Source organism: Salminus brasiliensis, chromosome 12 (genome assembly GCF_030463535.1).
Source record: "Salminus brasiliensis chromosome 12, fSalBra1.hap2, whole genome shotgun sequence".
NCBI lineage: Eukaryota > Metazoa > Chordata > Actinopteri > Characiformes > Bryconidae > Salminus > Salminus brasiliensis.
In genome coordinates this window covers 2,683,081-2,700,415 of record NC_132889.1, presented here as the reverse complement: position 1 = coordinate 2,700,415, position 17,335 = coordinate 2,683,081, and the positions used below count along the sequence as shown (strand labels likewise).

The 17,335-nt window shown below is 43.0% G+C and overlaps 1 protein-coding gene across 5 annotated transcripts in view; it reads left to right on the top strand.

Moving 5' to 3' along the window:
- pdlim7 (PDZ and LIM domain 7) overlaps positions 1 to 17,335 on the top strand; it is a 55,901-nt gene that overhangs the window by 18,303 nt on the left and 20,263 nt on the right. For 4 of the 5 annotated variants that reach the window (XM_072692960.1, XM_072692959.1, XM_072692961.1 and 1 more), the window contains exons 3-5: positions 2,957 to 3,108; positions 9,379 to 9,409; positions 16,833 to 16,849. In XM_072692960.1, coding sequence (XP_072549061.1) covers positions 2,957 to 3,108; positions 9,379 to 9,409; positions 16,833 to 16,849 — 200 coding nt within the window. Of the gene's footprint in view, positions 1 to 2,956; positions 3,109 to 9,378; positions 9,410 to 12,137; positions 12,347 to 16,832; positions 16,850 to 17,335 lie in introns of all 5 variants that reach the window. The other variant, XM_072692962.1, reaches the window with a different exon arrangement.

Here is a 17,335-nt window from a genome sequence, read left to right as displayed (position 1 = left end):
GCTGGCAGAAGCCTCTGTACTCTGGCTCATAGTGTTTGTTTTCAGGTGGAACGTGGTGAAATAAAAAAAAAAGCCTGAGCCAGCTTACTGTATCTTGCGAGCATTTCACACACCAGTCATTGAGAATGACCTCAGTTTTGGTTTTCTTAAAGCTCTCTGGTGTTCTTTTGCTTGGCTTCTTCAGTTCTAGGCTTTTTTTCCAGTTAATTATCTTAAGACTTGTCTACTGCGAAATAAACTATGTTCTGTAGCTGTGAGAGCTTTGTGCCCACAGGACTAGCTTTCATGCAACTTTCACAGCTTTAAACTTTGCGTGTAACTCAATTTCCCTTGTTTTACATAATGTAAAATCTCCTGCTGTTCACTGGAACCTTGTTTGAAGCTCAACAGAAGCCACTGGAACGGTCTCCACATTGTGAAACCAAAACAGACCTGTGTTTGGACCTGTTAGCAAATGAAAAAAGCAGCTGCAATCATTCTGTGTTGCAAAATTAGGACCAGGATGTGCACACTGCAATCATTTCCTTCAACTACAAGGCTAATGTAGCTAGCTTATGCTAGCTAACTTACTGAAGTCAAAATTCATCATGGTGTAATCTGCATGCATAAATCACACTCTTCTCAAACCACGCCAAGGAGGCCATTTTACAGAATCCCAAAGCCTTTTTGATGCCACACCTTAAAGAGCGCTAATATGGAAAAACTTCCTTCGTCTTCGTGTAAAGGTTATGCAAATAACATGCAAAGTCATGCAGTGATTCCCTGTGCCATTAAGCCCTCCTCCGAGCAGTTCTATGGCCCAAAATATGGTTTGTGTCGGACAGTGGTTCATTTAGTTTTGCGTTTAAACCCCAACCAGAAGATAACGGTCTAGGTCTTCAGAACCCACTATTCTGATTGGAAAACTTTTCTTTTTCGTTTGCCTATGGTGTGTAGTTGGTGTTTAAAATATACTATATTTATATATTGTCTTTTTTTTACAGTATCTTAATATATTGCAGTATATTGAATTGAACCCCCTGTATTGTGATTAATATCGTATTGCCAGGCTCTTGTGAAACACACCCCTCTACTGGAAGTCACATATAATGAATATGAAAGTGTAGGCTGTGGAACGCCTTGCAGATGAGTTTCAGTAGACCAGTGAATCAGATGTGTTGCATGCACATAAAGTAGCCTGGAAATGTCACCATGTGCAGCCCTCCTCAGGGTATAAGCTGTCAACGCAGTGCAGTCGTCTTGAAATTTTCTGAGTGAGTGTGCAGACAGTGAGTCAGCATTGTGCATGTGTATGGTATATGCTTCCTGTAAATGACCTGCTACTAAATTCTGTCCATGCCCTCGCCTTCTATAGTCAGGGTGTTCCGTTATCGCACACATTCACCAGTCCAGTAACACCGGGCTCAGTGTGTGGAAAAACAATAGCTGTAATTCCTAAACAGGTTCCTGGCAATCCTGTGAAAGTTGTTACTGTTGAAAGGCTTATAGACCAAATTACGATGGCGAAATGATGCAATTGTGCAGCCCTAATATACGCACATACACCATGTCGATATGCACAGTTGCCGTGTTGCAGGACGTGCAATGTCCGATTCCATCAAACAGGTCATGCTACAACTTATTTCCTGCTTATACAGAATTAAATTCCACACTGTTCTCATTATCTATGGTATTTGCTATACTACATATCTATATTTTACTCCAATCGTGATCTTCGGAAATGTGGTAATTTAATAATAATATATATATATATATATATATATATATATATATATATATATATATATATATATATATATATAAGTTAGTGGGGCGCAGAGGGCACTTTGCTAGACCACAGCGGTAAAAACAAAGGATCGAAACTGAATCATACTTAAAACAGTATCTAGTATAAACGGTATCGCGTTCTTGGATCGGCCCTTTGAACTTGTGTATTGTAAGACCCCTATTTAAAGGCTGACTCGGACAGATTTGCCTCTGTCCTTCGATTTTTCTTCTTTGAGAAAGTCCTGTTTCACTTTGTGTGTCTCCAGGGTGTGATTATGAACTCCAGCGCATTGATAAGTCTGCCTTATCTCACTGGCAGACTCCTGGAGAGCATTCTGTAAAAGTAAACACTGCACTGAACTCTGGGATCATTTCAAGCTGACTTTCTAGAGGAGCTCATCAATCACAGGTTTGCAGGACCTGCTGGTCTGCCCAGTAAATATGGGCTTTCTTCTTGCAAGCTTAGAAAGGTCCTAGAAATACGATTGTACCTTCTCACGCATTTTAAGCTGAACTGGAAAAGGTGTTAACTGAGATTTGAACAAGCACCGAGCTAAACAAACTTCATTCTAATCTACTCTAATTCCCACCTGCCTGCATTTAATGCAGTCTGCTGTCGTCTCCCTCTTAAGCTGACAAGTGTTGTCATGCGCTTGAGTTGTTGTGTTTTTTTTGTTGTTTTTTTTTCTTAGCGCGGCTGTGAATAAACTGTACATTTAAAAGAAACAGGAGGGATGTGTGTGGTGGGAAACTGTCATGCGGCATTATCTGCTAGGGCTCAATTTCTTAAACTTCCTAAGTGCATCAACAAAACTGTGGCTGGGAATTTCAGAGACGCCTATAATTGGCTGGGCTCTCTAGGTGGGCAAAATGGCCCTCGTTCTCCACCCATACATCAGCACCATGTTGGCAGACCTAGCAGAAATGGAAATCGCTGTTGTGCTCCATTGATGTTGCTCTAATGGCAGTTTTGAACATAAGATATTGTCTGGATTCAGGTGTCTCGAAGGAAGCAGATGCTAGCCTTCACCCTCTCTGCACTGTTGGTGATATGTGGCAAGAAAAATTGTTGGAAAACCTTACTTTTGGTCTCTCTTAGATCTGTTAAGATGTACATGCAATGGCTAATGCTAAAGTTTGATACCCTGTTGGCTAATGTTTGTGGTGCTTTTTACTCTCTCTGTTGCAGCTGACTCCTGGAGGAAAGGCCGCTCAAGCCGGAGTGGGCGTGGGGGACTGGGTTGTGTCCATCACAGATACCAATGCTGAAGAGATGACCCATGTGGAGGCACAGAACAAGATCAGAGCAGCAACCGACTCCCTCACTCTGACACTCAGCAGGTACACACTTGTGCATACACACACCACACACACTTCTCTCGGCTGGTGTGTACGCATAAGTTTTAGCTCACATGTTTAAAACTAAAATGCTTTTTTTTTTTTGTCTTTCAGTTTCAGCTGTTTTATTCTAGGCAAATTTATTCAGTGTAATAACTGGGTTGGTTTCTCTTCACCAAAGTGGCACTGCTTCTTGTTGGGACTTCAAAAATAATAGATTTTGGTATATGTAGGTTATAAACTGAATCCAGTGAACCCTGCAGGGTCAGAACAGGCTCTGATGCCGTGTAATGAAACATATAGATCAGACTGCAGCTGTAGGTACACTCTTTAAAAATTTAAGTGCTACTAGGGCTGCTGTGATCCGTCAACTTAATCAATGACTCTGCAAATGCAACATCAATATTTAAAGCGGCACATTGTTTTTGTCATCCCCATCACTCTCTAAAACACTACAAATAGTTATTTAAGTGAAACCATAGAAGAACGGCAGAGAACCATTATAGTACAAAAGATGTACGAGTTTAAAGAACCTTATATATAGGTTCTAAAGGATCGATTCCAAAGATATGTAGATGTGGATGTAAGGGTGCTTTTTCAATTTGTAGGTTCTTCACACACTCATTTCTCTCCAAACAAAACACTGTTCTTCTATAGCTTTGCTCAAATAACTTTTTAAGTGTGTAGTGCTTAGTTTTAGTTCATCTTTGATTTGCATCTTTGGTGGACTTCTTCAGTGGTTCTCATCTCACCTTCTCAGATTGCCTGTTAAACCTTCTCACCAGCCTCTGAAACCCCAGTTTCTACAAATGGTTCTTTGAGCAATGCCCTTAAACACTTTTGGTTCCATAACAAACCATAACGAAGAAGAACCTTGTAAAGGTCTGAAGCACCTTTTAATTTTTAAGGCCAGATGCTGAGGAGGAGATTTGACACAGCTACAGGCTGATCAAGCATGGAAATACATGCGTATTAATAATCATTTGATCAGATGAGTGTTTCTGCGCACTGCTGGCATGAGCGCGTTCGCCAAGAAGACGGTTGGCACGTGAACGTGGCTTAAACTAAAACTGAGGTGGAATATGTTTCGGGCCTCAGACCAAGAGTGAAGCGTTCCAGATATGTGGGGTGGTCAGAAATGACTTCTAACTTCTAAAAATGCAGTTATTTTTTCTGAAGCAGCACAGAACATGCAGTCTAGTCCAGGAGTCCAGAAGTATAGAGCGAGACAATGACCGTGTGATGCGTGACTTCTCGGGCCGAAGACGAGTCACTGGTGGAGTAGTGGAAGACCGGCATAGCGGAAGAGTCTGTGGTTTTGACATGAGTAATGGAAGTGGACGGATTTGGCCAAGGAATGACGGATCCCCTGCGTTTCTCTCCGTTCTCCGTCCTCGAGCGCTCTGTCATTAGCTTGCCGCTGTTGTATCAACACACACTGATGATGAAGAGCCTCACTTACGGGCCAAGCCACAGGCAGGGCTGCGGCCATCTCCTTTTAAAGGCATAAAAGGAAAGTCGCTTCGGCGTCATCTCACAAATTAGTGGGTGAAACTCCGTGTAGTGGTTAGTAATGACTAATGTAAATGAAATTAGCTTGGTTATGAGGCAACTAAAGATGACCTCATTGTGCAACGTGACTGTGCAACTCATTGAACCCATGGGTTTTTATCCCTAATCTGGACTCTGGGAGCTGCTGGAGCTCAGTTTTTTTTGTTTGTCTCCTCAGAGGATTTGCGGGAGTACACATCCAGGGAGAACTGTTCATGATGGAAATGGGCAGCACTTTCTTCGTTCTCAGGCTCTCCGGGTGTGTGGGTCTGAGAGAGTGGACGAAGGGTTTCTGATGCTCCAGTGAGCTGTGGAATTTTGACACTCTGACAATGCTGGAGTGAGCTCATTGGAGACTTCGTGATGGCTCATTAACTGCCAAGCTGCAAAAATCAGCAAATTCTGCCTTTTGAGCTGCTCTTCTTGAGGAGCGTCTTAAGTCTTAACTGCTTAATTTTGATGAAATAATGTTAGGGTTGTCCCAATACAGGCATATTTTAACGAAGCTATTTTGACCCGTTAATATATAAAAGGCACAGAAGTTTTAAGGTCCTGTGCACAATGGGGAGGGAAAACCTAGTAAAGCAATACTCAGCTTGACCTTTTTACTCTTGTTTGACTGAACACTAGCTTTGAGAACTGTGGCTTTTCCTCTTTTGTTGCAACAGCTTGTCCGTTGTTGGGTAAATTAAACGGTTCTTTGTCTGAGGCAGGATGTAATTGAAGGTGTAGGTCTCAGCATGTCCGTACAGTTGCTGACTGCCTTTTTCGGGTTGGTTCTAGTCACTTTCCAACTGGTTGGATCACTGGATTTATGGTATTTAAGGAGCTCTTGGAAACACTGTTTGGAGATTTGTGCATGTCACCACTGAGTAAACGCTACCCCCCTCCTCCTTGCCAAGTTGATGAAATTCCTCCGGAGTTCCTCTGGTAAATGTCTCCTGCAACTTCAGAACTGATCTTGGCACTATGGTTTGCCTTTCTTCGCCATGCTCTGCTATAGTGAGTGCTGGATCAGCACTGTTCCTCTTGAGAAGCCTGCATGAATATAAATGTGGACAGGTCTATGACCTCGCTGAGAGTTGTAGGTCTGTGGACTTTTTACAGCAGAGGTGCTGAAATTTTTTGGGGGGCTGTCTGTAGGAAACCTCCAAGAATGTCCTTGAGTGTTTGTTGCTATGATGATACTTGGAACTCCTCACACACAAGTTGGTCTCTAGACTGGAGTTCAGGGGAACAAGACAATGATGTTTATTTTAAGGTCATGCCACCCAGCACTGTAACTACTGCCTTAGCCCACATGCTTCTTTATCTTCAGTGATGATTCTGTATCTCTCAGCTTGTCCAGAAATGCATGTGTAAAATGTGTCCAGTGGAGGTTCGGAGCGTGAATTATCCTTTCTGACTGTAGAGGGAGCCCAGAAGAAGAAAAAAACAATTCTTGCATAATGAGTAGCTACAAATTGGTCACCGATTAGCCTGATGATGCATATATTAAAGAACATATCATACATATCATCAGGTGACCTCGACAACCCAGCAGTTTTATCAAGATCACTGCATGCCTTTCTGATGACCCGATACGTAAGCTGTATGGACAAAAATATGGGGACACCTGCTTGTTCATTGTTTCTTTTGAGTTTATCCTGCTTTTGTTTGAGTGATGTTTCTGGACAGTGGAGTCAAAAGGTTTTCTACTAGATTTTGGAGGAGCGTTGCGTTGAGGATTTGATTGCGTTCAGTGACTAGCGTTAGTGAGCTCAGGATGTTGGGTGAACTCCACCCCACTTACTCCCCAACTGCGCAACTCATTCCAAAAAAGTATTGGCTGGAGCACCACCATCATTCCAGAAAACACAGTTCTTCCACTGCTCCATCTCAATGCTGGGGGGCTTTATACCCCTCTAGCCCACGCCTGGCATTAGACATGGTGCCATTAAGTTCATGTTTTTCTGCACCACAGAGAGTCCTATTCTATTGGCAGTACTTCTCAACATGGACTGGACACGCTGTGTGTGTGTGTACAGGTCAGCTATAAGTGCAACTTAAATAGTGAACTTAAAGTAGCTGAATGCATTCATTAGGAGTGTCCACAAACATTTAGACGTGGTCTGTTTACATTTTACATGCTTCATAGTTTATTAATTTTCACAGAGGTCAGTTCACTCATGATAGTAAGTGTTGGATTGCATGCAGCTGTGCTGTTCTGTGGTCTGTCAGAAGTCTTTACATTTTAGTTCAGCCCCAAAAAAGCTTCTTCTCAGCCTCTTTTCAGCCCATCTCCTGCTGTACGTCTATATGAAAGGCTGTCTACCAGCCCAGCCTCGCTCTGTCTATTGTCTGTCCTCTCATCCTGTTTGTTTCCTGTAGTTGTGCTCTGCTCCGATAAACTTGCCAGCATCTGTCCACTTCATTTTCAGTGAGTTTCAGACCATGCAGAGGCAGCTGCCATGCCACAGGAAGTAATGCACAGTCACAGGAAATACAGCCTCATGAAGGGGGGGGTGGAGGTTTGCTCATGGAATGTCATAATTCCTGTATTTTTGTGCCCAAAACATCCCAAAATCCCTCCAATAAAAGACTGCTGGGAAAACAGATCTGTGACTCTAGGAACGTCAGTGGTTCGCCACACTCAAGCATGTTCGTTAGAGATGACAATGGCACTTTCTGGTGCTGATACTGAAACATGTGGTGTACACTAGATTAGTGTCAGCTGATACCGATCAGCCAGAACAGTAAAACCACTTGAGTAATGTTGGCTGAAATGGATTTCTACGTCTTTGTTTGTTAGTATTGCGCTATATAGGGAGGAGGTAATTAGCGGTAGAAATGCATAAATGAATTTGAACGCTTCCACTTCAACATCCACATCCACGCTGGTCATATGAACAAACACGTGAGTGGGTGAGCCATGTTTAAAGCCCTGTACACAAACTGGATTCTGAATTAGTCAGAAGACAGTAAAAGCATTGTGCAGTTTATAGGATATATAACCTTTGACCGTAAAGTTGCATTAGCAACCTAAGCCAATTGTTAATGAACTACATGAGGAAAATTTAGCATCCATAGCATCCAGTGGCTGTAACCTTTACTTGCTTATGTACACATGTAAATGTTGTTGACTTTGCTTGGTTCCACAGTCATTTGCTTGGTAACAAAGACACACTCAATGCATTCTGGTCCATATTCAGCTCATGTAGTGAACTACGTACAATGCTCATTTGAAATGATCTGTGCACTGGGAGATGCACCCCCTCCCCAAGAAATGACTAATACTTGGCTTACCCATTGTTCTGAATAGTTTGGCAAAAAGTCAAATGAACATAATTGATCACTTGATCCCATGGGCTTTTGGTCAGCCAAGAAAAGGTAAGAAGTCTGTCTTGCTTATTTAGTTTGCAACGGAGATGCTAGGCTAATGTAGCTCACAAACACTAGACTCAGGACTGTCACCATGCTGCAGAATGCCTGAACACAGTGGCAGCTGTCAATAGTAAGAGAATCCCTGTTTTCAGTATAAAATTCTTCACTCCGGAGGAATTTGACCAGCTTTCCCCAGACACACTGCAGCTGGACAAAACAATTCGGTGTTTAATGAATGAACAGGTCACTTGGGGATGGGGGTAACAAGGCTGCTCCTGGGATTATAATCAAGAAATCCTAAATAGGCCTCAAAAAAAGAGGGAACAAACTTAACAGCTATTACTTTAGTCCATAACTTGACCGACTGCCTGGTGTTTGAGCCCCTAATTTTTCAAAGGCCTTGAGCGCTCTCTGTTTTGGCCGAGGATTCCATGATCTCAACGTCCTCAAGATACGGGACTTCTAATTCCAGCTGTTCCAGCTGCAGAGTGGTTAGGGAATAATGCATCAACTGGTCTGTACTGCCTTCACTATTAATGATGGATGAAATTGTTAAGTAATGGATATTGTGTGTGTGATTTATTAGCGATTGATTCACAGCTGCTAGAACATGCATGTTCATTCAGGCTATAGATCTTTTTCGCGGTGACCAGCAAGAAGTGGTTTTGTATGCTTTTCTTTAGTAGCAGATTATTAAGATGTTTATTGAGTATATAGACAGAAATAAGTAATGTTGGAGAGATTGCATGTATGTTTAAGAGAATTCCTGAAACGTAAATAGACCCTCTGGGGTCTAAGGGCATTTTTCTCAAGTAACCAGTTATTTATAGTTGGTTATAGGGTTCGCTGTACATTCAATGGAGTCCATGGAAAGGGCAGGCTCTACAGATTCAGGAAATGTTCGGACAGTATTTCTGTGCTGTATTATCGCAAAGATATGAATAGGATCCTTGAGAAACCTAAAATTTTATGTGCTGTTCGCCAACCCCAGAGGGTTAATTAAAATTGTCAACTACTTTTATATACAAAATCACTTTTGATATTCCCCCGAAATGATGAACAGAGCCCTTTTTTGTCCACACTGGCTTTTCCATGTTCCAAAACGGAGACGCCCATCTGCCAAGCATGGTGGAGATGTTGTAATAGCCTGGGCTCAGATGGTAAAAAGTACATAGTCAACAACATTCAGTTTAACTACAGAAGAAAACAAATCTGTCGAGGATGCCGTGCCAGCTGATCGTATTAAGCGCAAGACCCATTGCTACTGCTTTCATCTCAGTGTGCGTGTGGATCATTGTACTGATGTGTCCTGATGCAGTTCGTAACTCCTTTCTTGTTTTTTTCTCTGTTTCTCTGCAGAGCTTTCCAGCCTGGTGGAGGTGAACAGAAGGTAAAGACATGCCATGTGGTACACCTTCAATGCTCCTGCAGTGATGTCTGAAGCAGCACATGGAGAGAGACGCTCTCCTATTTGGAACTTTGAAAATACACCAATCAGCCAAAACATTAACATTTTAAAAAATTAAAAACACTGAAGGGTCAGGTGAAGAAGACCTGAAGATCTGGTTTCACTGACTCCTGAGACAAGTGAACAGTCAGGACTGGAGGTTCTCTAGAGGACCTTCATCTTCAAAGCATCAGGCAGATCTTGTAGGGTGTACCTGTTATTCTGTGGTCCGTTCCTACCAAAAGTGCTCCAAGGAAGGACAACTGGCAGTCAGTGGGCGCACCCAAGGTTCTCATTGATGCTCATAGAATCTCCGCCTTAAGAATCTGCTGCTAACATCTGAAGGTGTCCAGATCTTATGTCCATGTCTCAAGGGGTCAGAGCTGTTTTGGTTTAGCAGGTGGTTTTAATGTTCTGGCTGATGGGTGTATGTGCATATTTCACACTGTTCACACATGTATCATCAGTACAGCTTGTTCTTGGACTGGAAGCGCTCTCACGAGCGATGCGTCAAGTTTTGTTTGACGTTCTGAAATTTGAGAGAGCCTCCACATGCAGGCATGTGCTGCTCTGCAGAAGCGTTACCGTTTGATCACGGTTTGAGTGACTGCCATTTGCTCGCCTTATAACTGAGCTAAAGTTTGTTCTAGCACTTTGATTTAAAGCTGCTTTCTGCAGTTTTGATGTTTGTGCATTGCAACAGAATGCAATAATCCCAAGAACTGACATTTTCTAGTTGAATCAGGATGTTTATTGTTATCCTGATATATTTCCATATATCATCACACAATCAACTTAATCACCGTTCAGTTTTCATCTTCATACAGCAGGAAAAACCTAAACATCATTGTAATATAGATGAACTCCCCTCTCAGTCTAACCCAGCCCATTCAGGTTTCTGTTCTCAGGAGTGTTTAAGCTTGAAGTGCTTTTTAAAACCGGCTCAGCCAATCAGATCTTATCAGTCTAAAAGGAATGCTTTATGAGAAAGCACATTTAACCTTTTTGATCACTTACCCCAGATGCAGAAGTTTATCAGCCATGACTGTACACCAATGTTTGATACACTATATGGTCAAATGTTTGTGGACACTCCTTGTAATGAATACATTCAGCAAATTACCCCCCTTGACCGTGGAACAGATCAACCTGAACTTATTGGCACCATGCTGCCTAATGCCAGGCGCGGGCTGTCGGGCTATAAAGTCTACAGCCCACGCGGAGAGTTCGGGATATGGTGGGGTGAAGATCAGTCATGCAACATATTGACCTCACTAACACTCCTGTTGCTGAATGCAATCAAATAGACTTTTGTCTATATAGTGTATCTAAATCTAAAAAACTTAACTGGTTCAGAAGCCACCCAGATCTTTAGATTCCTTCTTTAGGCTATAAACACAGCTAAACCTCTCTACAGGGGCAGCCATTGGGAGTAACCTAGGGGACTGTGGAGCTCTTGATTTTTGCAGAACTTCTCCTTTAAATGTACATTAACAGAAGCAGCCTGTCGAAGTCTAAGTAATAGAGATTCGGAAGTGGCCTTACCGACATGAATTATGACCATTTTTGGATCATAGAGCCGCACCAATGTTATAAATGAGCATTGGAAAGCATGCAGTAGAAGCAGAGTGTAGCATACAGGCATTTTCTCTTGGATTTAAGTGGGTGAAACGGCACCCTCCTGTGGCTGCATTAAGCCAATGCGCAGGCCTGAAGGGCTGCATTCTTCTTCTAATCCCAGCCACCTTATTGAAGGGTTAGACTCCATTCTGGAAGCCACTCAAGTGCTGAGTGCAGAGGCAGCAGAAAGCAGAGAGGACGCTTTGGCCGGCACCCAAGAGTAATATTCCTCAGACAAAAGGGTGTGCTCACACTTCCCCAAGCCTTTCTGTCCTCAGCCCTGCGCTGAATAGGTGATGGCAGTTTTATCACTCCTCACCACTATTGAGAGTCTAGTGTTATTGTATTGTAATTTGCACTCTCTCTCTCAGAGGAAGACTAAACTGTGTTTTTAATCTAAGGCTGAACAAAGAAGCAACAATGACTGCACCTGTTAAAAGGTCCTACAGTCACATGTGGCTTGAATATATAGGGGGGGGGGGGGCAGTATGTGGAAGGGTTTAGTGGGATAGCTGTTATGTTACTGCTAATACCAATCACTCGACTCTCCTCTCCTCTAAATGTGTAATTTGAGCCTCATTTAGCCAGAACATGGTCTGTGCTGCGGTGTTCATCCTGCTAGCTAACACGCGCTATTTGTCCAAATGTTTGTGGACACCCCTTCTGATGAATGCCTTCAGCTACGTTATGTTGCACTCATCACTGACACAGATGTGTCAGACACAATACACAGCTTACACAGCTTGTCTAGTCCCTGTAGACAAAAACTACCAATCGAATAGGACTCTCTGTAGCAGATCAACATCATGAACCTATTGGCACCATGCTGCCTAATGCCAGGCGTGGGCTAGAGGGGTATAAAGCCCTCCAGCATTTAGCTGTGGAGCAGTAGAACTGTGCTGGGATATAATGAATGTTTTACAACTTGTTCTGGGAATCTGGGATTGTCCATTCTGTTGCAATTAGTGTTGTTTTTCTTTATTTGCTTGGTTTGATCTGCATGGTTTTGCATTTGTGTTTTGTTTGTGTGTGTTCCCTGTCTGACCCTCAGGGTTCGCTTGCTCCTACACCCAGCCAGCCTAAGTACTCCTTCACGCCCAGCACAACCATAAACAAGATGGCACGGCCTTTCTCTGCAGCCGCTAGTAACTCCAGCACAGGGCCTGTCATCAAACCGGTGGCGTACTCGCCCAAGCTTAACTCCGCTGCCTCTAACCCCAGCACTCCAGCGACAGGCAGCATGCTGCAGTCTCACAATGGGTAGGTGACCACAACTCCCGCGGCCAGTCAGAGGCCCGCTCTTCCTTTTTCACTTTAACTTTGGGAGTCTTTCTTAACGTTGGTCTCTCAGCTTGTTCACAGATGTCTTTTTGAAGCTGTCCACAAGGGGGAGCTCAAAGTGTAAGCTGTATTTACTGCAGTGGTGTAAAAGTGAATTACATTTCCCACCTGTAGGGGGAGCCCAGGAGCAAACTATACCCGTTATCCTGTACTGCTGCTTTAAATACCATTCAGAAGCTGCTTTTTAGCCAAAACTGTGCGTTCACGTCCACATGCACCAAGATGATGTGACCTCTCAACCAGCCATAAAGGATTAACTGCATCTGTGGTTGAAGGGGCTATATTTGAGAACATCCACCCAAACATCCAGACGTCTGCTCGTACTTGTTGCTAATTTAGCCAACCGTCTCCCAACCAAACGACATGTCCTCTTATTTTGAGAGGTTAGAGGTTATTGAGCCTATTCTAACTGAGCATATTACACACTGTATACTCGCTGTATGTTTATTATGACCGTGGTTGCACTCACGATCAGTAACTGTCGCACTAAAAGTTCTATGGAAAACAAGGTGGATAACATTCAAGGTGGAAGTATGAATTTGGGCAAATTAGCGAAGGTAACTGAGGCCTGTTTTTATTTATTTATTTAGAGTTCATCCATTTCTTGCCAGAAAACTAATGAAAAATTTCAACAACTTTTTCAGAGACTGCTGAGTACTATTATGATTATTATCATTATTAAGAAATGATAAGACCAAGCTAGTCCACTCTAGCCAAGCCCTAGTCTAGTCTTACCATTCTCTGAATAGTTTACCTCATTGCCTCCAAAAAAAATCCAAAAAGGCAGCTTTACAGGGGAATGGAAAAAACCTTAACTAACTCTGTGTAAAAAGATAAAGGTACAAGTCGTTTTGGAGCAGTTCTAATGGTCTGATGCACAGTACCTGTCAAATGTTTGGACACATCTGGTTAAATGTATGCTGGTCATCACATTAACGTTGGGCCTTCTTGAATACCCACCCCAGCCACGATAGCCCAACTACGGTAGATACCCCTGTGTGTTTTTTATTAATTATCTTTTTTTTTTTTTTTTTTTTTTTTTTTTTTTTGGTCACCCTAGTATTGTGTGTCCAGTGGTTTGTAGGATGATCAGCACTCCAGGTTCAACCAGGTGTGTCCAAACCTTTGACTGGTACTGTAATGTAAAGCACAACTGCCAAGTTTTACCGACTGGGTTAGGGAGAGTCTGACCGTGAACAGGTCGCTGTAAAAGGCTCCACTCTAACACTGCGTGGAAATGAGCAGTTGCTGAGCCATGCAGAGGTCAGACAGCGCTCACAGCAGCTTCCTATAGACAGGCCTGAAGAGTCTCCCACAATAGCACAATAGCCTCTTGGCGAGGTGTGTATGTCTGAGAGCGAGTGAGTGATGACTGGATGGATGGACGGGACTTTTTTCCTCTCTAGCTGTCTCTCGCGCTCACTCTTTCTTTCGCTCCCTGTTGCACGCTCCCTCTCTTTCTCTGTAACCAGGAGTATTTACCAGCACTGTGATAAGCAGGCTGGCATTAAGCAGCTGGCTCCGTTTCCCCCTCTTGGCTAAAGTGGTCCCAGCGTCGCCCAGGTGTCCAGTTTTCCAAGCAGGGCGAGCTCTCGGAGTAGCACGGTGTCAGACAAGCTCCCAATCTGTTTTCCACTCCTCCTCTTTATCGTCCCTCTGAGGTAACAGTCGCCCGTCCCGGTCTCACCTCTGCCAGAAAGAGAGAGGCTGCATTTTAACGAGGGTTTTTTATTTAAACACTCAAAACAACAGATGCTGCTGGTCAACAGAGCCAAAGCTGGAGACAGCGAACATCTCAGCTTAGTGAGCGGCAAGGGGAAAGAGTCGAGAGGTGCTGTCTGAGAGTGTGTGAGAGGGCTACACTTGTTTTCATGCATTATCAGGACTAATTTTACCCACTTTCAGTTACCCAGTTGCCTATATTTGGACAAAAGTATTGGGACACCTGATTTATTGTTTCTTTCGAAAAGTGTATTAAAGAGTTGATCCTGCTTTTGTTGGAGTAACTGTCTCTACTGTCAAGGGAAGAAGGCCTTCTGGATTTTGGAGCAGCATTGCTGTGAGGATTTGATTGCATTCAGTATCTAGAGCGTTAGTGAGGTCAGGTTGTTGGATGATCACCACCCTACCTCATCTCCAACTCCTCGTATATTTATTGGATGGAGCATCACCATCTTTCCAGAGAACAGCTCAGTACTGGGGGGGCTTTATACCCCTCTAGCCCACTCCTGGCATTAGGTTCATGTTTATCTGCTCCAGAGAGTCCTATTCTAGTATGAGCACTTCTCTACAGGGCTGTGTGCAAGCTGTGTGTGTGCAATTGCACATCTGTGTTGCGTAAATGTATAATGATGGGGTGTGTGTATGTATGTGTATATGATCTCAGTCTCTTACAATCATTGGATGGATACGACGTACACACAAACGGGTACACACAATGTATGACCCCACTTACTGTATAAAAACAAGTTGCGTGCGTGTGAGGACTGACTTTAGGTAGTGTCTGGATGTTGTCTGTAGCTGTTTTTAGAGTTCGGACCCTCCCATAAAATCCGCTGAGCCTTCAGAGTGCTGCTGCTGCCAGGGTGCTGAATTACTGAAGCCCCTTACTTGGAAGCGTCCTGACCTTGCTGTGTCTTCTTACCTTCCATCAGAGACCTAACTCGGACTTCATGCTCCCAAGCACGTCACACACACACAGCACTCCTGCTAAACAACAAACTGTGGTCATTTGGGCATTTCTGCTAAAATGCAAAGTTCAGAGGCGAGTGAGGTAAAGCTATTGGGTGTGTGTGTGTGTGTGTGTGTGTGTGTGTGTGTGTGTGTGTGTGTGTGTGTGTGAGGTATGGAGAAGGGTTGGCAAAGCAGCTTTGAGGTGTCTGTGAAATTTATTCCTTTATGTCAGAGCTGTGAAGCTGCTTATAGTTGAGTTTATGTCCCTCAGCAGTGTGTGTGTGTGTGTGTACAGCAGCTATTCCTAGAGCTTCAGGAGCAGCTAGAAACAGCAGAAGGGTTTTTATGACTCAGAATCTGCTGCTAGCAGTTTTTGGAACCTAGCTGATTTGCTTGTGTCTGTTCGTCTCGCGTGGCTCTGAGAAAGTAAAAATAATCGATTGTCTGATTCTGTGTGATGCAGAAATCTCTAGTGTTGACCAATTCCAGTCTCTAGACATCGCTAGTGTTTATAACAGAATTACAGAAGCAGCAATTGTAGTAAATCATTAAAACGTACAGCGGCGCTTCAGTGCTAGGCGTGCAGAAGGCTGTGTCTACCCTTTGGGGAAAGAGGTTGGGTAAAGGTTTTTGAGTGTCAAAATCTTCAGAGACATTAAACAGTATTAATCATTCAGTCGTGTTCTGTTTGAGACAGTATAAATTTACTGAATTTTTCTAGTTTTTGTAAGGTTGGGTTCTAGTATTTGTCCTGTTCATGAGAATAACCTCATTACATGGATTTTTGTGAGTTTGTGGATGCTCTGAGAAAGATCAGTGAGTGTAGTTGTGTTAATCTACAAAATCTGGAAGGAAAAGGGTGGATGCATACCACCCATAACCCCCCCCCCACCCACCCCTAATGGCCAGTACATTATAATACAATATTGAAAAACAGTAAATGAATGAAAATAAATACAGTACAGCAGTTCAATTCAAATCGGCAAACTTCTTGGCAGCATTTTCCCAAGCCTTTAACGTGCCTCCTTTAGCACCATGAATCTGAGCAGGTGAGAGATCCAGGCTCATAACGTCCACACAGAAGAATCCCAGTGTCTCCAACTCAAAGAATTGGGAGGTTGAGGTTTTTTTTTTTTTTTTGTGGCCGTGAATCCAGACAGTAAGACCGTATTTGTCAGGGCGAAAGGTGGATGTAATAACATTTACAAGGGATTTGAAGGAGAATCTTTAAAATAAAGATATAATGGTTTAATTGAAGTTTCGGATTTTAGAGGACAAAGTAATATTATTCCAAATTTCGTGCCAATGAATTTGACTGTGGGAGAGTTTAGGTTCCAAATATTCTGAATACCATGTGGATTGTATGCGTCTCAAAGCTGATTCTAGATCCCTGTTCCTGAACCACTACTCTATAAGTTATGTAAGAACCGAGTGGAATCCCAAGGGACACCATATGCTTTCATCTCTGAGCAAAGTGAGTGGAGTTTTGAGGTGGAAAGCTTGTGGATTATTATGACAGAAGAGCTTATGGTGTCTGTGGTCGCCGCGAAGAAGCTCATTCGGCTCCCCCTTTACAACTTGCATGTGGTTTTCTTCATCATGGCCAACGAACAGTGTGGCTTAGTTTGCTCAGCACCTTGGTTTTGTGTGTGTTTGTGTTTTTATTGATTTAAATGGGTTTAATTATCTCCCTCTCTCTTTTCTTCATGTCTCTCTTGCTCTCGTCCTGCAGCCGGAGATTATTGACAAGTTAGTAAACCCCTCCCTTCTTTCCCTGTCTTTCCTTCGTAATGTAAAATAATTATAGCGTAGCTGACTGCTCCTATTCCAGATCTGCACCATATGAAGACGGATGAACCTTCTTAGCTTTCCATAGAAGTTAATTATGAAAAGATTTTATTCTGAGTCATTTTTTAGCATTTCTATTGGTCATCATGCAAATTTCATTCTGCTCTTAAAAAAATAATGCAGCTACAAAGGGTTATTTGAGCGATTCCATAGAAGAATCACTTCTAGTTGCATGGAGAACCATGTTTGTACTGGTCCAAAACCTTTTACACCCACTTCTTGACACAGACCTCTCTCAAAAGTGGTTCTTCTGTGGCATCACTGGAGGAGCCCAGTGTAGCACCTGTGCTGGAAATGCAAGGTTTATAGAGATGCACGATATTCTCATATTGGAGATCTGTGAAACATCTGAACTCTTCACTCCACCAGAGGGCAGTATAGAGCCTT